This window comes from Arvicanthis niloticus, chromosome 9, assembly GCF_011762505.2.
Source record: "Arvicanthis niloticus isolate mArvNil1 chromosome 9, mArvNil1.pat.X, whole genome shotgun sequence".
NCBI classification, from domain to species: domain Eukaryota; kingdom Metazoa; phylum Chordata; class Mammalia; order Rodentia; family Muridae; genus Arvicanthis; species Arvicanthis niloticus.
This window is the reverse complement of record NC_047666.1, coordinates 17,364,760-17,390,136: the sequence shown is the minus strand read 5'-3', so window position 1 is coordinate 17,390,136 and position 25,377 is coordinate 17,364,760. Positions and strand designations below refer to the sequence as shown.

Here is a 25,377-nt window from a genome sequence, read left to right as displayed (position 1 = left end):
TGTGTGTCTATGGCAGGCATAACAGCCCATGGTAATTGATTCTCTCTTTCCACCAAGGGGGTCCTGGCAATTGAACTCAGGTGGTAAGGTCAACAGTCCCTTTGATGTCATTGATCATTGGTCATTGTCATTGATCAAGTACCTTTATTTGATGCCACCTTACAGAAACAACAGCCACAGAATATGAAGAAGCAATTTAAAATTTTTTCTTCTTTGTACAGGAAATTTTGAAGCAGTGTAAAGAGGTGAATTTACTTGGTATTGTTTAATTGCTCAGGCAGTATGGCTCTCTTTTTTTAATTAAGTGGTTTGGTTTAGACTCTCATGTATTTGAGATAGTGACTAATTCATCAGGGATTAAGCGGAATTGTCATAATTGTGAATCCTTGATCCTATTTCAGGCTCGCACCAGTGAATGATTGCAAAATTTATAATTAGGTTGATCAAGATGTTTTTATGAAACTCTGAACTGCAGATTCCCCAGCCATAGTTAAATATTGTCTGATGACTGAAAAAGCTAGTCAGTATATAGTGTGTATATATATCTATATATGTATATATATATATGTATACATATATATATATATATATATATATATATATATATATATATACTGATTTTACAATTTTACACACACACACACTATCTGAAGAGTTCAAAAGAGTATTGGACCCTACTGGAGCTTGAGTTAATTGACAGTCTTCAGCTGCCTGGCTTTTTAAGTGCTGAGAAACAAAATTAAATCTTCTGTAAAATCAGTATGTACTCTTAGCCACTGGACCATTGCTCCATCCCCTATGCATACATTTCTTGAAATTCCATGCAGACCTAGAAACTTTTAGTAAGATTTCAGCAAAGGAAGGAAAAGACCTCAGTGTCTGCCTAGATGCTATGTGCATTCTCACATCTCCCCCTTAATAGACACAGTATACGCTACAGAGAGCAAAGTGTAATTTTAAGAACCTTGTAATTCTTTACAAATTAACATAGCAGATGGTGTTTATGGGAGCCACATAGTGAGAAATATTTGGGACGATGTGAGACATGTGTTTCAGGGTGCTTAGTTTAGTTTTGAACTGTGATGCTGAAAAAAAATTCAGTTTGCCTCATAAAGTTTTCATTGGTTCCAAGGGGGAGGAAATGGCCCAAGAGATGGTTGTATCACAGCTCTAGACTCTAAACATTTTCATTGAGACCTGGACTCACTGCTGTACTTACAGAGCTCTGTGATGACTCCTTATAAAAGTCTGCTATGATGGTGCTGGAGTGGAGGGGCAACCAGGACTACATGCCTGTGTATTGGATGGCCTTAAGACATTGAGAAAGAGCTTGGCCCTCTGGTCTACTAATGACAGTACACAGTAGCTCTAGATGGAGGCTTGCAAATTTGCAAATAGTTGACATATATACGTAGTTGTTTAGGCTTCTAGGTGACTAAATCACAAGCATTGATTTGTTCTTTCCTAGTGTTGATGTGACTCATAATTTGGACTTGTACAATCCTTATTCAAGCAGCGATGGATGTTTGGAGGGGGATAAGGAGGGGAGAAGTCTTTGAAACAAGTACAGACAGGGCCAGAAAGGACAAAAGGAGGTGATACTAACAAATCTTTGGGAAAGGAAAGACAAGTTAAACGGGACCACACCCATTGGTCAGGCAGAGTGGCTCACGTTCTGGCATTTACATGGAAATATGACTGGGATCCCAAGGCATTCAGCAATACCTGCCACTCCTATACTTTGTACATAATTTACTCTTCAAGTAACACTTACTTTGTTTTATTGGTGGCCACAGGTACTCTTTAGTGAGTCTTAAATCCTTGTCTCATTCAAGGCTCTTAAAAGCACCATTGCTTCAAGTCAATTTCATTTGGTACTCAATACCTTCATGCTTACTTGCTCCCACGACTGACCACTTTGATGAATGCCGTTCACTTGCTTTTGTCCCTCCAATGGTATGTACATTTCAATGCATGCACACCACATTCTGTTTTTGAAGAATCTCCATCTTTATTTGCCGAATAAGTTTTGAGCAGGGAAGAAAGAGAACGAACACAGTGTAGACAAAGAGTGGGAGGTAGAAACAGTATTATGCCAATACTGGAGGAAACACAATTAGTCTTTAATTACACTTCTGCATGAGAGTAGCCAATGTCCACAAAACCAAGTCTGTATCCTGTAATCATGTCTAATGGCTACAATACTGATGAAGTAGCTTGTGTCCATTATATACTCAGCCATACATATCTATACCTCTTCCTAATTTTCTTAGCATCTTCTTTGATTAAGGTATGGTGTCAAAACCTTCAGAGTTCAAGCAAATGTAGCTAGTGAATATTTTCCCGTCATTTGTCAATTGTGCCTCTTCTTGGGAAAGGGGATATTTTGTGCCAAGTTTTTTTTCTCTATCAGAATCTTGTTTTTTATTTCATTACTTTTCTTTTACAATTTCATAACTCATTCACACATATGTTTATTTTTGTGATATATATGTCTATGTCTATGTAGTATATCCATATTTACTGAATGTGGAAAATTTCAGGCCCCATTACCCTCTCTTATCTAAGTCCCTTTCTAATGAAAATCCTTCTTTTTAACTCTTGTATTTTCTCCTCCTCCTCCTCCCCCTCCTCTTCCCCCTCCTCCTCCTCATCCTCCTCCCCCTCCTCCTCTTCTTTTTCTTCTCCTTCCTCTTGTCATTTGCCTTCTCCTGCTCTTCCTCCTCCTCTTCTCCTTGCCTTCTCCTCTTTTTCTGAGTCATAGACACTCAGTGAAGAGTGACACCTCTCCCATGCATGATGAAAGGGCGGTGATATCTCATGCTGCTCCTGTGCAGGTAGGTAACCATAGCTGCAGTGAGCACTGCAATACTGATTTCCAGCAAGCATCGCCAGTCCTCTGGCTCTTATATTCTGCCCACCCACTCTTCTGCAGTGTTTACAGAATCTTCATAGGGCGTGAAATAGATGTCTTATTTAAGGTTAAGCACTACACAATCACATATTCTCCATAGTTACACCAGTTCTGACTCTCTGTACTACTCACTGCCTACTGCTAAAAGAAGCTTCTCTGGTGAAGGGTTAGAGCAGCACCAGTCTTTGGGTATAAAACTTAGTATTCAGAAGGTAGTTTGACACCATATTTATTCAGCAAAATAAGCTTAGCAGGCTTTCTTCTAAAGCCTGTGAACGCCAAGATTTGGGTTCTTGATGAGGTTTACAGTTCTAAGCATAGGTTCTCTTTAGAAAGAGTTTCTAATTAGACATAGACAACACAGGATCTTCATGATGCAGCTTATATGGTTTTTTTTTTTTTTTTTATATCATGGAACCTGAAATTCAGTGAATAATGCACGAGTTTTGTCACAATATATAATGACTGTTTACCTGGCAAATCTTTGTAAACACAAACTAAATAGCAGAAGTAACTGTAGGTATGCAGAGGAGGCTGATTGCCTATGAACTGAGAGGACAGGATAGGGTGATGAAGGAGTTGTGATGTGAACTGGCTCCTGATATGTCTGTAAACGTGGTTCAGGAAAGCCAAGGCTAAGATTTCCACATAAGTCTATCACCCATAAATTAAGCCTGAATATGTCTATCTGTCTATCTTTCCTGTGAACTCTACCATTGTGGATTCAGTTATTGGATTTGTGTGTGTGTGTGTGTGTGTGTATGTGTGTGTGTGTATTTTTGAGGTGGTAAAAAGTGCCAAACTCCAGGGATCTTTTAGGTGTTGAAAATTTTAACTATAGCTAAGTGGCTTAGGGAAATGCACTTAAAAATGAAATGAAACTAAATTTCATTGAACTGTTAATTATTTAGTGTGTGAGTGTGTGCATGCACACACACACACACACAGACACGCATAAATCAATGGAGTCTATACTTGGCCTTGACTGCTTTCATCTCAGCTGTGAAAATGGTATCCTTTAACAGTCTGCTTCGTTCACACTCTCTTGCAGGCTTAGAAGGAATATATAGTTAATTAACTCAGGCTTTTAGCAATCACCGAAGTTTTAGGGAGGGTGACCCAGTGAAAAATATCTTTTATGGAGAGTTGCCTGGCAATTTATCAGTGATGATGACACCTGTGTTGATAAAATAAATCAAGAAGCATAAATTGAAACACTGCACAGGTGCGAAGCATATACTTCCTATGGCTTTGAGCAATAACATGTGAAGTAGTGAAATTTATTTTTAGGATTCCATAAAAACACCTATTAATGCTTTCTCTACCTATTCCCTATAGCCAGGTGCCTGTTGGAGCTACCCATCTTTCTATTGACACTAAAGTATTTCCTAAGTACTTCTTCTGAGTTTCCTGCTGATTTTTGGGGGGAGAATCCCAGGCCTTCTTGACCAACAAAAAGCTTGGTTTCTCTTCTGCAGTCACAAAGAAAACTTGTTAAATAATGAAGTCTAAAATATTAATTTTTCCTTTATTTGTTGCAATGCCTAATTGAAGAGTGCACTAAGAAGAGAAGCCAACGTTCGTGTGCTGGCTGGATATATGAAGACTCTTGAAAAGAGGGGCTGTTGAGGTTTTCTCAGCTTTCCTCTCAACCACTCATCTCTTTCCATGTTGCCTGTCTCTAATATTGCAAAGCCAGTTAGAGGGTTATCACTTTCCAGTTTCTAAATCTTAGAACACAATTCCCATTTTTTTTTCCTATTGGTTCTGCCTTCAGTGTACAAAACTGTGGCTCATTCTCACAGGATTGAATATTACAACTTCATCCATTAGACAAGGATCCTTGATTGTTACTGAGAAGAAAAAAAAAAGTTCTGTTAGTGAAAGATCATATATAGTGATGGGACAATGGGAGCCATAGCAATCCTTCTCCTGTGCACATCATCTGATTTGTGTATGGAATGCCATTGTAATAGAGATGTCCTGGACTTCATATGACTGCATTAGTGATATTTAAACTTTATCGTGGTGTAAAAGTGATGTATATTCAGTAGAAATTGTACTTTGAATTTTTGATTTGGTTCTCCTAGAGGCTATAAAAATTGGTTTGGCATTCTTACCATGCTGGCCAATAGTGACAAGTCACAGTGGCCTATCATGTGATCATGACATTGGTTCATCGTGCACATAGCTCTAAACTAAAACAATTAGTGTATCAAATACGTTGTTTACTTGCAGTGTCTTCAAGTTATAGTTAATTTATCAGTACTATTCATCAGTTTTTTCATAAGTTGAGGATTGTTTGAGCAGGACCTGAGGGTCTTATCAACAAGTTTTTTTTTTTAATAACCATAGATTATGTGTTCATAAGTCTTTGAACATTGACAAGGTCTAGCAGATACATCACTTTTTCTTTTTGCTTCTTTATCTCTTACTCCCCCATCGACTAACACTCTATGATCTAGGAAAGTGTAATGTGGTCAGATGATAGATTTTCTTTGTTGCCTCTTCTTAACTTACATCCATTCCTAAAAGATACTGCATCTTTCTTTTCAAGATAAATGTTCTTTGCTGGTGAAAAGGAAATGTTTAGAAAGGTCCACATGTTCAGACAATGATTTATACACAGCATAAAGGTATTATGAAGCACTCAAGGTTCTATAAATAATGCTGCTATTTGTAATAACGATATGACTTCTATATGCAGAGTGTGAGGGTAGGCGGGCAACCTTCCAAATATGATAGGGTGACTGCTGGATCAATAGATAATTTTCCTCCTCCCTCCTGTTGTCTAAATCATAGGTTTAAATGACAGCAAAATGTGTTTCAGATAGAATACAGGGCGCACTATTGCTTTCTGCCATTCCAATGATTTGGACTTTTATTTCTTTCAAATGACAACAATTTGAAGACTGGGCATTTGATTTACCCCTAATACATCCACTCTGTAAGAATCACAGATACACAATATTTTGAATATTCCTTATATATTCACTTCAGTTTCCAGGTCCATTCGTGGGAAAGGTAGAATGTTATAGATACCTGTATCCCTACAGCCATGATTGGCATATTTATACTGGGCTTCTGTGAGTCTGTGGCTCTGAAGGGCATCCTCCATGGTAGATCTGTGTTCAGACGATTTGTATGAACTAAGACCCTCCTTTCACTTCATTACCTTTTCATTGATTCCCTTTCCATTGGATACTACCTGTATTCAATAAATCATCTTAGGTGAGAAGAGGGACTGGAATGAGAGTGCCCTTGAAAGAAGCGCTAATTTTTAGAGATTTGAAAGTTAATATTTCTTAACTGTGTGCTACATAGATCATGAAGTTAGTGTCAGTTATGTGCCATTTACAAGTGCCAACGTGCATCTGTTACATACAACTTCGAGATGTTCAAGAATGATGCATGTATCATCCATCTCATCTATTCAGAAAATTTTAATAATAATAATCATTATTTTGTGAACAGGGGCTCAGGCAGGTCAGGCTGATTTCACAGTTGATCTATAACCAAGGATGACCTTGAATGTCGAGTCCTCTTGTCTCCCACTATGGAGTAGAAGAATGAAAGGTGTATGCCACAGACTTTGACTTATGCAGTGCTGGGTACCCAATGCAGGGAGTTGTGCATGGTAGACAGATATTCTAACCAAGTGCTCTACAATGTCAGCCTGAGGGAAGATATTTGTCCAGAGTCTAGTGGCCTTTAATATGTAAAGTGGCAAAAAGTAGTATGTTAAAAAAAATCATTGAAATAAAGCCTTATACTTTATCTGAAGACTAACTGTAAAGTCCACAAACTCTAGTGAGTGGCACAATAATTCTGCGTAGAATGAAACTGGAATTCTGAAGGTCTCCTCAACATCTCATATTTTGGTAAACTGGACAGGAGCTAGCAGCCAAAGTCTAAGGGAATAAAGATGTTCTCTGAAAATCCAAATGAGAAAATGTGTTCTCTTTGCTCTTGTCAACGTAAGCCATGGATCCACCCTGGACATGTTTGTAAAATATCATTCTAAGTCTAAAACAAATAGAGTTCTATAAACAAGCTCTGCCCTAGCACAGTGGATGGGCACTAGGATCGGTGCCCACAGCAGTGTGGGAGAGTACTTGGAGTATTGTCTTCCTTTAATAATGACACTTACTAAATGACACCGTGAGTGCCAGTAAATATAAAGAAGATGACTGTGGATTGCCTTCGGCCAAGGACTTGAAAGTTAAAGAGATCCAGAATTGAAAATACTACATGAACATAATCCTGACAAGAGTGCAATGAAATAGTAATGTCACTAGGCTTCTCTGGGTTTGCTGGTTAAAACATACTCAGCAGAATTCACACGAGAAGTACAATCTCCTAAAAACAAGAACTTGTGAACTGGTCAGCGTGCTCTCCCTTTCATGCAGAAAAGGCTGGCTCATTCTATTCACTGCCCTCCCAGAGCCCATCTTGTCCTGTATCTCTTTCTCCCACTCAAAATGCTACTCCTCTTCTTATTCTCATCTAGCCCACAGCTAATATCTAGCTAACATCCTCTTACTTTATGTTTGGGGACTTGCTGTCCTAAACATCAAGCTGCACCAGAATTGTAAATAATGATTTATCTTTATTTTTTAATTATGAAAACATATTTTAATTTTTGTTGAGAGGGTATCTTCCCCAGGATAGCCTTGAAGTTGCCATGCTCTGGGAAATAATTTTGAACTTCTGCTCTTCCTGCCCCACCCTAACTCCTCAGTATGGGATTGCAGATAAGTATGTTGCACTTGGTTTCTGCAGGGTTCTGAATGATCCTAGGACCTCGTGCCTGCTAGGCAAGCACTCTACCCACGGAGTGATATTCCCAATATTTTCCTGTAATTTATTTTTTCCCCACAGGAAGTCATTTTATTGCTATGTTCATTTACCAGAATAATATTAGTGGGTTTTCCTGTAGGAAACATGGCCTATGTAGTGTCAGGTTCTGGGCCTCACTGAGAGTGTCGGGTATGGATTCCATACCTGGTAACAGGCTTTCAATCCAAAAGAAAGTGGTTGTTTACTCCTGTAACGGTTGTGCCACTATTGCACTAGTGCATATATTTTCCAGACAGGTTGCTGTTTGTCTTGGTTTTTAAAGTAGAAAATATCCAATGTAGGGAGGGCTTGCTTCAGTGTCCCTATCCTAAATCATGCTCTGTCAAATTTAATATTATCTGATGCAGGGATTGCTTCAGTGGTCCTGTCCTAATCCGTGCCTTGTCAGATTTTTCTTAATTTAAATTTTATATCTACTTTGTTCTACATGGATTCTTTTTCTGCTTTCATTTTTGCTGTTTTAAAGAGCACAATAAACTACTTATTTTGTTTAGTGAGTTCTTTGATGTTTCCTTAGTCTTGGAACCATAGCCCAGTGCTTCAGTTCCTGACCCTAGTCTCATGGCACTCTCCATTGTCCTTTTCTTCATTGGTGAAAAGAGAATGAAGATGTGTTATTTGAAGAATAAGGGGAGCTCAGTGTCTGGCACTTATTCCTTTTCACTGTTTTCTGTACCTAAGCTATCTTAATTTATTTTATTTTTAAAGCTATTACTTTTAGATGATTTTGGGTATGTGGTCGTATTAATGGTGATAGAAGTGGTGGTGTCTCTGTGTGGGTTCATGAATGTGAATGTGGGCATTAGTGTACCACAGTGAGTGTCTAGAAGTTAAAGGAATATCTAAGGTTTTGGTCCTTGCTGTCCACTTTATTTGATGCAGTGGCTTTTTTTGTTCCCCATTGCATATGTCAGATTAGGTGGCCTATTACTTTGCAGAGATTCTCTCGTCTCTGCCTCATGTGTCCTCGTAGAGGTTCTGGTATTATAAATGTATGTACTACGGCAGCTTTACTTCGGTTTTAGGAATTTTGACACAGCTTCTTACACTTTCCAGGCAAATGCTCTACCAAAGGCACCATCTCTAGACACACTCACCCTTCATCTTTTAACTGGTAGCTATTCTCTCCCTTGTCCTAGCTACAATTTAAGCTTAATTCATAACATGTATGTATGTATGTGCATATTTGATTGTTTATTTTTGTGACCTGATTTCACTATGTAGAACACGCTGTTCTGGAATTTACAGAAATCTGCCTGCCGATGTCTTTTCAAGGGATTGTATTAATGATGTGCACCACCACACACAACAATTTTTACTTTTTTGCATATGTTTTTCTATTCTAATTGATGGAGATGAAATGGGAAGTCTGCGGATCTCATCAGCGGTGCAGACCTCCCCCAATGGGCCCTGTATTTTAATGGGAAACATCCTCTCTGCAAAATAATCAGAGGAAGAGTTTCCACTAACTATTAAACTAGAGTCCACCTGAATATTGGAAGGTTGGGTGCTGGGGGAACTCTTCCTTAATACAATCGTGTTTCTCTATTCTTCAGGAAGATTAAAACACTCAATTCTTCTTCATATGCTTTTGTTTTCTTGGAGCTATTTGTGGGCTGATATTTCAATGTTGTAACATGTTAGTCTCCTTATTTTAAGCTCTTCCTACTAACGACCTCAATGTGTATCTGAAAGACTCAGCTTGTGAGTTTAGACAGTGGAGAAGAAAAGATTTATAGAATTTTAGACAACTAAAATTATACACACATATGCCCCAAGTTTTGATGTTTCAGTGAAAATCCTGTAAGGCTATGCATCACATATTTGTTTAGAAAAACTGGCTTAATTAAGCAAGTTTCAGAGAAAAGTGACTGCTTTCAGCCCAGCTTGTAATCCTGATGCCTCTCTTTCTGGATATGCTACATGTGTCTAGGGTTTTCCATGAAAAGAGACCCTTATGTGTCCAATAATCAGTCACATCTTTCCCCCAAAACAAATTATCTGTTAGGCAGAACATTCCATTTAGGATCTTATTCATTCTATGCTTAACTACAGAACTTTGTGTGGTTTTTGTACAGATGGAATATGGAACAATAGATGGCTTACCCATAAGAATGCAAATAAATAAATTTATAAGGTGTTAGACAGAAGTTTTGTTGATGTAATAATTTCACACATTTTAAATGATTGTATCTTGTGTAGAAGATGGTGCATCTGTAGTGCTCATAAAACTTGGAATCCATGGGAATCTTTTCAGGGTTAAAACAAAACAAAATAGTAGAGAACTGGCCAGATGGCTTAGGAGGTAGAGGTACTTGTTGTCAAGCCTGATTACCTGAGTTTGATACCCTAAATCCACATGGAAGAAGACATCTGACTTCCTGTTGTATTCTGATCTCTACATGACAGCCATGAAAAATGAAATCCTATCCACCTCCAACTCCACATACTAGTAAAAATTCCAAATTTTAAAAAATAGAAATATTGCAGATTCTCTTTATTGGCTTTTTTTTTTTTTTTTTTTTTTTTTTTTTTGGTCTTTCCGTAGCCATTAGGGAAATGGAAAATAAACATGAAACTAGAGAAATTTTAAGTGAATTGTTAATTGAAGTGTCTGTTAGTCTCTGTTAGTCTCTGTTCTTTTGCTTCTACATCAATTTTTAGATAGTTTTGCTCATGATCACAAACTGTGAGTTGCTCGTGGCCATGTTTGGCACTTCTGCTTTGTAGAACAGAGATTAGAAGTTTTAGTTTTTTAGAAAAGCTCTTCTAGTCTCAGTACAAAACCTGTAATATGGTCTTTGAAATATTGGCATAAAAATTTTAATTTTGACAGTGGAGAATTTGTTTTTAAAGTTTTCATTTCTATGTGTGTGTGGTATGCATATATGCACATTCCTGCGCGTGTATACATGCGTGCACACAGGAATGGTTACACATGTGTGTATTAGGAGTTTTTCTCTGTTGCTCCCCATTTAATCATTGAGGTGGGGTCACTCACTTGAACAAGAGCTCACTGATACACTAGCCTTCTTAGCCATCTTGTTCCAGGGGATTACTCTTTCAGCTTTCAGACTGCTGGAATTAGAGTTGAGTTAATACTGCGCAAATCTGGCATTTATGTAGGCTCTGAAGAGACAAACGCTGGTCCTTAGGCTGTTCCATGTCAACTGCTTATGCCGCTGAGTCAGCTCCTGGAGCCCTGAGAATTCTTCTTTCAAAACATTTCATTTGTCTTTTATATCATAAGCATGCTTATATAACTGAGAATCCCATTATATTTGTCTTTGAAATCAAAAGAAAGACACCTATTGTGTTATGTACTTTATTCCTAAATGGTAGGAGAGGAAGAAAATGGACTTACAGGAAGTTGAACATGGATGTAACTCTCCTGAGAACCTACTGATTGTTTTAGTGTTAAGTTACACTTCAGAGAAAAATGACCTTAGTGGCCCAGCCATGTTTATAGACTACTTTAACAAATGTTTTGTTACATTTTCAATTGGTTGGATTTTGTAACTTAAGTGTTTTCCTGAAGTATCTTAAACTTTTAATATTCCTGATACTGAATTTTATAAACTAGAAATGATTTTTCTTTTTTTTTAAAAATAGACTGGAAGAAAAGAAAAAGGAGACCCCCTCAACATTGCGATTGACAAGATGACCAAGAAAACCAGGGATCTGAGGAGACAGGTATGGGTTTCTTTCTATTTTTTACCACAAAATACCTTTTTATGGTTCTTCAGAATGGCCCCTTCCAGGGTAGCCTTTTAGAACTTACTAATTCAGGTGGCTGTTTGTCATCTCCTCTACATACACATAGACAGAAATCCATTGGAAATTAGAAAACTTCTGAGCCAAGGATGAGATACCTGCAGAAGTCATGATGTGAATAACATATAAGGTAGCCATTTCCTGGACAGACATGACCTTCTCAGAAACTTCAATTTTCCACAATGATGTTTGGTTTTCAGTTTCTGACTCCAAATAGGTCTTGAACCTGTCACTGATTTATAAGAGTTCTTACTTACAAAACTTCCAAGGTGTTGAATGATATACTAGATGGCTAATTTTTAATGAGAAATAAAACCATTGATATGATGGGTTCATTAAGGTCTAAGGCCCACTATATTTTACTGGAGATATAGTTAGTATGTTTGTTGGTTTCTTGAAGGGAAGCCCAGAACAAAAATGTGATTTTGTGGCATGAATTAAATGACATTGCTATCATTAACCTGATGGTCTCATTTTATTTTCTTGTTTTCCTGTTATCTTTATTTCTTCCTCCCTTCCCTCCTTCTTTCCTTTCCTCTTCCTCCTTATTCTCCTCCTCCTCCTCTTAAGGAAAATCTTATCTAGGGGAGGGAGGTAGTTTTCTTTTTATATGGCAAATGTTTTATGACCGTTATTGACTTGAAAGTTTTCTGTCATTTGTTTTTAATCAATAATATGATTTCTAATGTTTATGTGGTACATTTAACAGATTATTTTTTATTATAACTAGGTGTTTTCTAAGTTTTTTAAAAATAAAATAATACATTTAAGGCAGTGGTTTTCAACCTTCACAATGTTGCAACCTTTTAATAAAGTTCTTCATGTTGTGTTAGCTGACACACGTAAAATTTTTTTCATTGCTATTCTATAACGGTAATTTTGCCACTGTTATAAATTATAATGTAAATATCTATCTGATTTATGATTCCAAAGGTGTGGCAACCCACACGTTGAGAGCTACTGATTTGAAGAGATTCAGCTGACTCTTGCCATGCTTTGAGAAAACTGAAGCCCAGGTTCTGACAGGCTATGAACTTCTTGGATTCCCAATATCCTGATATCTACTAGTATCAAGAGACCACACAGATCATCCCAGAACACAGGGTTCACACACATGGTTCAAAAAGGGCTTTTCCTAAAAATCTGGGTTCAGATCTTAAGTGATACATTTAATATTTGATTTCAGAATAGTTGTTTTTGTTTGTTTTTTGACCTAGAGAGATGGACTAGTGGTTAAGAGTACCTGCTGCTCTTGTGACATACTCAGGATTGGTTTCTAGCACCCACATGTCAGTGCACAACCATCTTTAACTCTAATTCCAGGGGGATCCAATGTTGCCCTCTTCTGGCCGCCACAGATATCAGACATACATGTGGTTCACAGACATATGTACAGGCCAAATACCCATACACATAAAATATAATGAAGTTTTTTTTTTTTTTTTTTTTTTTTAAAAAAAGATTATTTTTGAACTTGCATGAATGCAGATTGGTTTGTTTTATTTTGCTTTGTAATCTTGAGATAAGCTGTAGTTCTTCCTGGCTTGGAACTCACCATATAAAGCAGGCCGGCCTTGAATTTAGAGTTCAGTTTCCTCTGCTTCCCCAGTGCTAGGATTAAAGGTGAGTTCTGCCATGCCCAGCCGATTGTGTAATTATTGTGTGTTGTACATAAACTCTGTTATACTTCTTTATGTTTTCCCCTCAGTCTGTCTCTGTCTCTGACTAGTTCCATTGCTTTCCTTTACCCTCCTGGATAGTTTTATATGTACTTGCCCCCACAAACACACCTACAGTTTTATGCATGTATATAAAATCTAGGAACCACTAAGTAGAAAGAACACTATACTTTTCTTTGTGCAACTGGCTCAATTCTCTTAAGACAGTTATCTCCCGTTTCATCCATCACTAGAGCCATTCTTATATTTTTCCATGATGAATCCTACTTCTTTTAGGTAGTGTGTGCTCTATCTAGAAGAGATTCTATCCCTTATGAGAAAATCCCTGACAAACACACTTTGAGTCCTGCCTAACAAACTACCCTGTCTCCATCTGGAAGCCTTTTCGTATGCCCATCTTCATCACTAAGTTGATTGTTACCAGTCAGCTGCAACATACCACTGCTGAAGGCAGCACCTGCTATGCTTTCTGCAACTGTGGAAAGATTAGATTGGTGCAGATGCATCTACCATTCACTTCCCAGGTATACCAAGCAGAGAAAGGACTGTTAAGGAGCCAGGAAAGGAATGCTATAGAGAGTCCTAGATATGTTTGAGACCAGGAGAACACAGTTGTGGGAGAACAGTTTGTTTGTTTTACTTTTCTCATTGCTGGGACCAAGCACTTCCCAAGAAATAATTTTAAAAAGGAGCGATTCCTTTTGGCTTTGGGTTGGAAGGAACATGGTGCATCATGTTAAGTAGGTCACAGGTGAAAATCTTACTGGGAGGCAGGATGGGGAGGGTGAAGCTGTTTGATCATGTCTGGATGGATCAGGAAGCAGAGATGGGGTAGAAAACAAGGTGGGCTGTGAACCTTAAAACTGCACCCCCTCTCTAAAGAGATCCATTTCCTCAACTGAGGGACTACCTCTTAATGCTTTATATATAACCCACCAGAACAACAGCAGTGGCTGGGGGGTCAAACGTGGAAGCATTTGAGCCTGTGAGAGATATTTTTTCTTTCCCTTTATTTAAATAGATTTTCCCCTCACATAGTATATCCAGATTACTCTTTCCCCTCTCTCTACTCTTCCCTGTTGTTCCTCACCTCCCTTCTGATCTGAATCTACCCTCTTTCTCTTCTTCCTTAGAAAACAAACTGGTTTCTAAGGGATAAAAATAAAACAAAAAATTATAAAATAAAATATAATAAGATGCAACAAAAACTAACTCATCAGAATTGGACAACATAAATAAACAAGGACAGCAGCCCAAGAGAAGGCATAAAAACACAGACCACAGACCCCTTGGTTTGAACACTTTGGCATCCCATAAAAACACTGGAAAATATAATATAAATGCAGTAGTCCTGGTATAGACCTATGCAGGCCTTGTGCTTGCTGCCTCCGTCTTTCTGAGCTGGTATAATTTTCGATCATGTCGACTTAGAAGGCCTTGTTTTCCTGGTGTCCTCCATCTCCTGTGTGTTGTATTACAGTTTTTGTGCCTGCCCTTTCAAAGTTTTCCCTGAACCCTGAAGGGAGGGATTGGATAGAACCATTCCCTTTAGGGCTCAGTATCCAAGGTCTGTGATAGACATTTCTACATGCAAACCACAGCACCACAGTTCTGCTTGGGAACTTTTGGCTGTTAGCAGGATATTCCCAGAAGGAAGACATGGTTCAAGTAATATCCTCCACAAGACTGATTATTTCTGGGATCAAAAGATGTTCGTTTGCCAGTTAACAAAAGGACATTTCCTTTTTGTTGTTTTTCTTTTCTAGTTTGTTTGTTTGTTTGGTTGGTTGGTTGGTTGGTGGTTCAGTCTATGTGAGCCCCCATGGACCCAGGTTAATTGACTCTGTAGGTCTTCTGGTAATGTACTTTATCCCTTTGACTCACTCAAGTTTATCTCCCAAGCACCACCTGATATGTGGCTGTGTCCCTGAATCTGTTTCCATGTATTACTGGATGAAGCCTCTCAGAAGATAGTTATGCTAGACTCCTGTCTGCAAGCACAACAGAATAAGTATCATTAATAGTGTCAGGGGTTGGCTATCTTATATAAGATGTGTTTCAAGTTGGGCCAGTCATTGGCTGGGCATTTCTTCAATCTCTGCAACATCTTAAATTCCTGCACATCTTGTAGAGAAGACAAATTGGGGTTGAAAGCTTTGTGGGTTGGTTGATGTCCCACTCCTTCCACTAGGAGTCCCGCTTGGCTGTAGGAGAAGGCCATTTCATCTCTCATTTGAGAGCAGGGGCTGCCTATGACTCTGTTGCCTGCCTTTGGATAACTTTCCCCTAACTGGACAGCACTATATAGCTTCAGTAAATGTGCCCAGTTCTGCTTCAGTTTGATATACCAAGGGTGTTGATATCCATGGAAAGTCTTCCTGTCTTTGAGGAGAGAGGGAAGGAGCATAGGGAAAGAGGAGGTGAGCAAGAGTGACTGGGAAGAGAGGAGGGAGGGGAAGCTCTGATCAAAATGTAAAGTAATGAAATAAATTAATTAATGAAAAAAGAAGAAATATGGCATAATAAAAGATTGTGTATGATACTATACCAACAGAAAGATAAGCAGCTCTGCCTATCATACTGTCTTAGATCAACTTTCCATTTCCTATCTGTCTGGTATAAAATGACATAGCTAATAAAAATTAGATAGTTAATGAAAAAACCAATGACTTTTAATAATAGATATCTTGACTCTGACTTTAAGGTTTTAGCACTACCTTGGATATCCTGTTTGGTGCCCCTACCCTCTCTCTTCTGTTGTGACAGTCTCATTCATAGCCCAGACTAGCTTTGACATCACAGCAATCTACTCTCCTCAACTCCCGAGTGTTAGAATTATGGGTGTCAGCCATCATGCCTAGCTCTGGAGTCTTCATCTCTTGATCACCTCTTCTCATGAACTAAGGAACCAAACTCAATCTGTAAGATTTCTTTGCACTACACAAATTTTGTATGACTCCAAGAAAGGGATTTACTCATTTTCTGTGCCAAAGGTCCTACGGGATGATAATCAGACTTTAGAAGCATGGAAGAGATCTCCAGGGGTTGCCTTTGCTTAGACTCTGGAACAGATTGTGAACTTGTACCCCTACTTTCCTGATGCATTGGTTCTAAAGGGATTTGGATTTTATATATAGGAGCCAGCATCTTTAGTTCCGTCCACTTAGGAATTGTACACGCCTGCCCTGTTTCTCACATTTATTAAGAAGTAATGATGAGGGAATTCCCAGAATTGTCTTTCAGCTGAAATGAATGGTAGAATTTGAATGATTGTAAGAAGCCTCCTGGAGTGCTGCATTTGAAGTGATAGGCAAAGCAGCATTGTTTCCTGCCTGGTGCCTGTCAGTGGTTTTCTTCTCTCAACTTTTGCAGGAATGAGGATTACAGAAAGATTGTTTCCTGGTATTAACACACAGCCGTAAGCATAATATCCCACCACATCTGTGGATTTGGTTCAAACACCTTTCTCTTTCTTAATCTGCTTTTCTTGGACTAAAATGGTCCCCATCTGTCAGTTCTGTGGCTACCCATATGTTGAAATATTTTTATCTTTCTTCCCATCCTTTCTCTCTCTCCACGTTTACCTGTATGGCACACACAAAAAATTCACTGATCTAAATTGAAGCTCAATTTGGATGAAATATGCAGTGACTAATTTGCCTGGCTTAGCTGGGCTCCCCACCCCTTAGATTTGGGCAGTTAGGGGCTGGAGGTATGGTTTAGCAGTGAAGAATAAGAACCCCTCTAACTCTGGCTCCAGGGGACCTGACACCCTTTTCTGGTCCTCATGGGCATGTGTATATCTGTGGCATACAATCACACAAACAGACTCACATAAACACAAAGAAAAGAAAATAAATCTTAAAATAATAAAAAAAGATTCTGGTAGTTAGTTAATAGAATTAAAGATGTTTTCCCCTAGATATCAAATGCAATGGAGTATTTTTTACTTATGACATGCTTTCAGTTGCAGATGAACCTGCCTGATAACAGAGTATAAAGGAGGACCCCTGGTGGGTGACCAAGGACGAAATCCAGAGACACATGTATTCTGCATTTCTTTGTTACAGAAGAGATGACACATAGACACAGTTTATAACCAATTCAAAGTGTTTATTTCAGCTAGCTGGGATAAAACTCAGGTATTCTGGATCCAAATGTAGACCTGAACATTTAGACTATGGAGCTTTTAAATGCAAAAATCACATCCTTATAATCTTGTTCTGGAAATGCAAAGGGAGGTTCTGCACAAACAAGTACTTTGACAGAAGCTAAGATAAGTTAGCTGGGTACCTTGTCATCAGCTCCTAGAAGAGAGCTGGGTAATTTTCTAAGTGATCCTCCATTACAAAGATTAAGTTTTAGGCAAGCCTGAAATGGCCTCAGCAAGAATACAAGATGGAGGAACCTCTGTACTATCTTGTCCTGTCACACCTTGATGTGGTATTTAGAGAAATCAAACCTGATAGAGATAAAAAAGGGAAATCAGAGATTGTTGTTAAGAATGACACTTCCACCAACTTACATGGCTTCCTACTCTTTCAGTCTCCCCACTTCCTCCAACCCTTAGGAAGAGTCCCTTAGAAAAGTGAGGTTGGAACCTTTTAAGGTTCTACTTTCTAAATTAATGTGAAAAAGGTCAATCACAATCTTTATCTTAGATGTCTCTAATTAAGGACATGGAGTTAGATTTGTTGATCATTTAAAAAGAACCCAGAGTCTTCAATAAAATAGATCTTTGTTAAAGTAGAATTTTCAAGCAAGTAGAAGCTCTCTTGAGGCAACATTTCCTAAGGAAGTCGAGTCCCACACTATGGGAAAGTCACAGGGACACAAGGGTGTCACTTTAAATAGGATGACAAAGATTCATGTTATAATTTAAAACCCATGACAGTTGGCAGTAGTAGAGCACAATTATCTTAGGAGTGTTTGGTATGGAATGATAAAAATGGATTTGGGGGACTATAACTTTCATCTCTGAGCAATATGTTCTAATTTTAGAACTGTGGGCACAGTGAGCCCCATATCTGAGTTATCCCTGTTGTGATTTCGGAACCAGTCTGGAAGCAAAGCTTTTGTCTTTCTCCATGTCTAGTCAAAGAGATGCCTCCAACTCCATCTTTCACCCATAGAGGACCTAGCCAGAGACTGCCTGCTGCACCTGCTTGTTATCCCTTAATACACAACCCACGGACTCTTCTAAGCACACCATTCAATCTGTCCTATAGTTAGTGCCTAATTTAGCTGCTCTTATTCTTCAAGCCCACCAGAAATTTAATTTTTAACAGTTAAGTTATTAATTGATTTAGAGAAGAGCTTTCGAGATTCAGTTCTTTACTTTTCCCATCTGGGTCTTAGGGATCCAACTCAGATTGTGGGACTTGGCAGGAAGTGCCTTTAATCACTGAACAATCTCAAGGGTGGACCTAAGAGCTGAATTCTAAGGCTTTCACATTTATTATCTATGACGAAGATCTCACAATAAAGTGCACTGCACTGAGGGTCAACCTGATAAGGGTCTCAATTTTGCTGTTACAATGAAACTATTTTCAGCAACACAGATTCCTGAATCGTACTTCTATATTGATCTAGTTACTAAGTAGGGTGGTAATATAACAAAGAATTAAGAACTCCAAAACACATCACATGTGAACAAATGGACATCTGAACGTCCATTTGTCTCTGAAGATCCTACAATTATGATAGGATTTTCTAGGTGCCTCTGTTGGAACCCTTCCAAATTGAAGACCTCAGCTCAACCGTAGACTATCATCAGTGAGAGTTTGCAAAGTCACTGTCCATAGAATGTAGACTGACTTAGCTGAACAATGTACAGACCTTACAATGTGCTAGTTGTGCCAAGGATTGACCACAAATAAACCTTACACTAAACTAGTGAGGTTTAAAGATGGTAGATGTGTGTGTTTGCTTTATAGACAAGGATACAGAGCTTACTAGCATAGCCATCGTGGGGTGTGTGTGTGTGTGTGTGTGTGTGTGTGTGTGTGTGTGTGTGCGCGCGCGCGCGTTATTTTCAGTTCAAGCAGTCTGGCTGATATCTTATAACCTGTATTCCATACTACATCTCTATAGCACATGTAAATGGGCTACCCATATTCTATTCTCTGAGGGATATTTAGGAGATATAAAAAGAGAAGGAGAACAGAAAGGGGGAGGAGGGAGAGAGAGAAATGCTTGATGCTTCTGGGTTTTTTTACTCTTCTTTTTTTCTTCCTTTGTTTTCTTTTTTCCTTCCTTCCTTTTCTTTCTTTTTTTCTTTCTTTGTTTCTTTGTTCCTTCCTTCCTTCCTTCCTTCCTTCCTTCCTTCCTTCCTTCCTTCCTTCCTTCCTTTCCTACTGGATATTGAATTCAGGGTCCACAGTTCTATTACTGTTATGATTACTACTACTATTAATTACTATTATAATTTCTTTTTAAACACAAGGTCTTAGATACCCAGACTGGCTTTGAACTTACTGTGTATCCTAGGCTGGTCTTGAACTGATGATTCTGCCTTTGTTGCCAAGTAGCTTAGCTTCAAGGCTTATGCTAGTAGGTCTAGTTATCCTCTGGGTTTCAGCAGCATCTCCACCACAGGAGGATTTGTGATAACATGTAGCCACTGTAGAGAGGAAAAAAAGAAATTTTGTTGGATGTCAAAAGCTTGTTCCTGTTTACTCCCATCCCTGGGTTTTAGCGCTATGGCTCACTGCCGCCTGTTGAAAAGGTGCTGTTCTGTTTAGGTGTCTAGCTTCTTGATGTGTGAATTACAGACATTCCAAAGCATTTACAGTAAACAGGAATGTTAAGGCATTCAATTCAGTTTCTCATATCTCCCTTGATGGGGCCAATTATTTTTAGATTCATTGTCAGGAAACATTTGAAACTTATTTCTGGATCTAAGTGTGTTTTTCTTCCTAAAAAGATGAGGTTATGTCTGAGGCAACAGCAACAAAACACATCGGCTCCATGATTTCTTCTAAATACTAAGGATTGCGATTTTGCACTGAAATACTGACACAACCCAGAATCCCCAGAGATTTGGTCCTTAGGTCAAACCCTTACCTCACTGTGGAAGCACAGAAATCAGAAATAATTGTACAATGAGAGAGATATGAAATATAAAAATAAGCAGTACAGACATAAGCAGTAGAAACCAGAATAAAAAAAGGCCAGGAACAAAGCAGGATAAATACAAGGGTTAAAGAAAACAGAAAGGGAGTTCTTAGCAAGAACTCTTCATTAAGAGTTAGAGATTCTGACCACTTTTTCATTAGGAAAATTATTAGAAAACATTCTTAAATATTAATGCAGCCAGTACTTTCCTTTTTCTTTGTTGTTTTTTGAGACAAAGACTTACTATGTAGCACGGGCCAGTCTTGAATTGGAAATCATCTTGCCTCCAGCTGAGGAGTGGTAGATTGTAGACATGCATCACCACCATAGTAAGCTACCTAACATATGTCACTCCCAAGTCTACGGTATAAGATTGAATCAGTAGGACATATTATTTTAGATGCTATATAGGTACATCCTTGGCAAGTATGGGCCACATCATGAGATGGCTCAGTTTATTTCTGCGATCCTATAGAAGGTTAAGTGTCTCAGATCTAGAGGGGACACCATCTTGGCTCCTCTCACCCTAGCAAGTCTTGATCTAAGGAAAAGCCCAGCATCTTGACCCATGGCCATGACTCTAATAGCATGCTTTGCAGAGAGGAGACTGGATTGCATATGCTTTAATAGGAAAATTTCATGAAGTGGGAGTTTCAACTGCTGAGCTGTTTTATTCTGTTAATTCTTGTAAATGAGCTGAAATGGGAAAGGAAGGAATCAGAATAGTGTTTGAGTCTAAAACACAATTTAGAAGATGTCTGCATTTGGTCCACCCTCCATCACTTGCTCTTGTTTTAGATAAGAATGCTCCTATAATTCCTAAGTTGTCCATTTATTCTACAATAAGTACTTTAAGGAGAAGCTATCTGCTCCTTGGCTTACTTTACAAATTCAGCTAAAGTGCAAATAGTGGACTCCATTGTGGGGGATTTTAATTTCATCAGAGCTGTGCTGAAGCTAGAGATATCTGTAATCCTAGTATGCAGAAAACTGAATGGGGTAGGGATTGTTGAATTTGAGGACAGTTTAGAGTATATAATGAGGCCAGGACTAAAACAACTAAAAAGAAAATGAAAAACTGTGTTTCACCAAGAATACCTAGTAATGTCAGCTGTTCTCAGTCCTTTTATTAAAAAAAAATCACTTATTTATTTATTATTTATTTATTTATCTGTTTATTCATATATTTATTCTGTGTGAGAGAGGGAGAGAAGAGAGAGAGAGAGGGAGAGAAGAGAGAGAGAGGGAGAGAGGGAGAGAGAAGAGAAGAGAAAAAAAGAGAGGAGAAGAGAAGAGAAGAGAAGAGAAGAGAAGAGAAGAGAAGAGAAGAGAAGAGAAGAGAGAAAAGGCACACATATGTCACCAGGGTCAGATGGTTTGCTTTACTCTCTCACCTCAGTGGTAAAAGGGCTGGCCTTTAAATTTTATGGGATGACACCTTGAAGTCCACACTCAAAGACCGATTTGAATTGTGGCGTTATTTTATGTTGTCTTGCTCCAAATGCACCATTTCTTCATGTTTATCATGGTGGCATGGGCATTTATAGCACTCTGAAGTGCTTCAGAGAAAATGAAGAGTTCTAATACTGCTGATTTACTCTTTGAGGTCTACAGTCATTTCCTCACTGCCTGATTATAAGGCTTGGTTTAATTTACTCTACACATAATGTTTACTGATGCACATATGGTACCCCATTTCGGGAAACTATACCCAGAACAGGCATTTTTGTTGTGCTGGAGCATGGAAAATTTCCTTCATAGAGAGAAAAATTTTAAAAAGCCAAGAAATTAAATCAACTTGACAAGAAATGTCCCTCAATAAGAGGGGGAATGTTCATATTTACATCTTGTTGAGAGAGCCCATATCTCTTTTCCTTGTTTATTTTATCTGTTTCCTTTTTGAAAAAAGGAAGGTCTCACTCTGTAGGCCAGGCTGGTGTTGAATTTGCTATATAGCCGAAGGTCGCAACAGTCCTTCTCTTCAGCCTTCCCAGGCCAGCCAGGTTCAATTATTTATTTAATTAAAAAAAAAAAAAAAAAAAAAAAAAGGCGACAGTATTTCATGTTGCCTTTAATAAGGATGATCTTGAACATCTGCTCTTTATGTATTCTCCTGTCAAGTACTAGGGTCACAAACATGCAGCACCAAGCCAGGCCTGACACAACTTACTTCAAAACCTGCATGATGATGGTGTGGTTATATGCTTAAAGGGTTTAGGTGTTTTTCCCAAGTCAAAGGCAGAGTAGGAATTCAGAAACAAGGAGGAATGAGGACGGCCACACAGTTATGTATCATGGGCTTACTCCTCGACTGTCTTTGAAAGAAAAATACTGATCGAGAAACTAGGGACTCCTTGAGGAAGGGACTTTGACGTCTTCCCAAGGCTATCAATAGATGTCTTGTAATCATTCTACCTCCTCTTTCTCTTTTTCTTTACAGCCCCTTCCAAGATGAGTTCTCTTCTTTTCTCTCAGCTACTCGTACCATTATCAGATAATTTTAGTTTTTTTTAAATGAATCAGAATCCATGATCATGTACATATTAAACATTGATATTGAGTTTGTGCTACAAACTGAATGCCCTCCCAAAGTTGAAGATGCAAGGACAGCCTCATTCAGACTAGTATGAGAGTTACTTGTCTTTAGTACCAGTATTGGGTTAAAAGCAGGGGAATTGAGAGTTTGAAGCTGGCCTGGGCTAGACAGAAAGAGTCCGACTCTGATCAGAAAACAATTCAAACCAAATCACTTTATTTAGAGCTGTGCATGAACACATGCGCACTTGCACACACACACCCAAAGCCAAATCAAGACAAAAAAAAATACCAAAACCACCCCCCCCAAAAAAAAATAAAACCCAAACTCCTCTGGCAGACAGCAGATTTACTTAGGGGGTTTTGTGAGAATTCAGTGACCAAACTGCAAAATTTGTGCAAAAATTGTGCATTGCAAAATTAGAAACAGCTTTCAGTGACTTCTTTTGATTTTCAGATTCCTGACTGCTAAGAGAGTTTATGCTTAGAAACTGAGATATCCAAGCTAACCAGCTCTTCACCTGCTAGTCCATGGTGCCCATTTGTGCTTGGTGATGTGTAAGGGACAGAGAAGCACAAGTGTCCCTGAGACCTTGTGACATTTGCTTAGTCGTTTTAAAATTTTGATTGTCTCTTGACCATCTTGATAACTCTCCAAAGACTGATTACTATTAAAAAGTTTGTTTTCATTTTTTGTTTTGTTTTTTTTTTTTTTAACAGAGCAAAGTGTTGTATTTCCAATAGTAAAATTAAAGTTTGTACCAAGATGAGGCTTATAAGTTAGAGTACCCAAGTGGGCTAACTGTGAAGCTTGTTCTTTTAAAAACTGTAGTCTTTAAAATTAGTACACTTTCATCTTAGTGTATAGCTTTTATTAAAACTCCCTTAATGGGAATAGATAAGGTAAATATCAATTATTAATGAATCCTGACTTTTTCTACAATAATCATTATAATAAGCTTCCTGGTTAATATAATCACCCCTTTTCTCTTCCTTAAGTCATGCATATGTATGTCCAGTCTCAGACATAAAGTTGAATTTTTGTATATGATTTTGTTAGTTTTTTTTTGTTAATCTTATGTGGGATGGGGGGGGGCGGGAGGTGAAACATTTTCACTTTATTTAATGGATAGCTGATTAAATAAAAGAGATGAGCCAACTTGCCTGGACGATTTGGTGAGAATTAGTTGACCAGACTGTGCCATGTGTTCCAGAATCAGAAGAGAACTATTTATTCTGAACAATTTGGAGATAAGAAAAGGTTCTATTATCAGATCTGACCAGAAGTGTTTGTCAGAAGTTTGAATCATTAACCATTCACAGCACCATCTTCTGTCCTTCCTTCTTTCATAGTTTCTATGTTTTATGTGAGTTTCTATGTTTTACCTCAACACGTTAATCCCATTTAACTGCTAGGGGCAGAAATTTCTATACATTTGATTCCTTCAATTTCAAGGAGGATCAAGTTGCCTTAAATAGCTGCAGTTTAAACCCCAGCTCTGTAAAGGACTAAAGGGCAAAGCAAGGTAGGAGTTGTGGGAGACCAGAATAACCTGGGAGGGAGAGCACAGAGTTCCATGAGCCGGGGAAGTCATAACTAATGGAGCATCGCATCCCTGACTCTGAGCCATTCCTTTAGACCCTCCCTTGACATCTTCAGGCTTAAATGAGTATGCCCTTAAGCTGTATCTGTGGGTGTCCAAATCACAAGCTTAAAGGGAATAGATAAGTTGTGATTTACTAACTTCAGGTAATCATGGATTACCTTAGAACTGGGTTACTGTAGCTCCTGGAGTACATTCTCTGAGCACTTGCGCAGTCTGTAAAAACATTCTCACCAATTTTGCCAACTTAGGTGTAATATCAAGATTCAGAATCTATTGCAGGGCAGGACACATACATTAAATATGCCACAAAACCTTACCAGATAACTTCCTAATTTATAAAGCTGAGGGGGAAAGCTAACAACTTTGAGTCTCATTTCTTTTACATCTTAAGTCTTCTTTTCTTGCCTCAAAGCTTCTCTTCCAAAAGGAATTTCATATAGGCAAGAGGAATAATGGGTATTTCTTAGTGAAATGAGAGCCAGAGAAAGGAAAAAAAAAAAAAAAAAAAAAAAAAAAAGCCAAGTGGGTGAAAGGAAGCTGGTTACAACAGACCATGTAGGTCCACTAGGAGTCTGGTTCTAACCTCATTGTTACTTTCCTAGGTAAAATAGATGATCAATTTTCAGTGACTGTAGAGTGAATGGAGCTTGAAATATCATGAGTATTGCAGTAGCAACTGATGGACAGAAGACTAAAATAGACCCATGAAAATAGAATAGACAATGGCAAACTATTGCTGCCACCTCAAATCCCTCCATCTCTCTTTTAGGAGAAACTTGTATGAATTAATTTCTTTTATAGCTTCACTGTTAATTGAGTAGCTGTGAAGCAGACACAGTGAGCCTCCAAAGCCAGACCTCTCCTCATACAGAGTCTTCCTTACTCTCTCTAG

At 38.4% G+C, this 25,377-nt stretch overlaps 1 protein-coding gene across 4 annotated transcripts in view; it reads left to right on the top strand.

Moving 5' to 3' along the window:
- Positions 1 to 25,377, top strand: part of Ctnna2 (catenin alpha 2) — a 1,050,408-nt gene that overhangs the window by 785,386 nt on the left and 239,645 nt on the right. For all 4 annotated transcript variants that reach the window (XM_034511450.2, XM_034511449.2, XM_034511447.2 and 1 more), the window contains one exon: positions 11,387 to 11,467. In XM_034511450.2, coding sequence (XP_034367341.1) covers positions 11,387 to 11,467 — 81 coding nt within the window. The remainder of the gene's footprint in view (positions 1 to 11,386; positions 11,468 to 25,377) is intronic.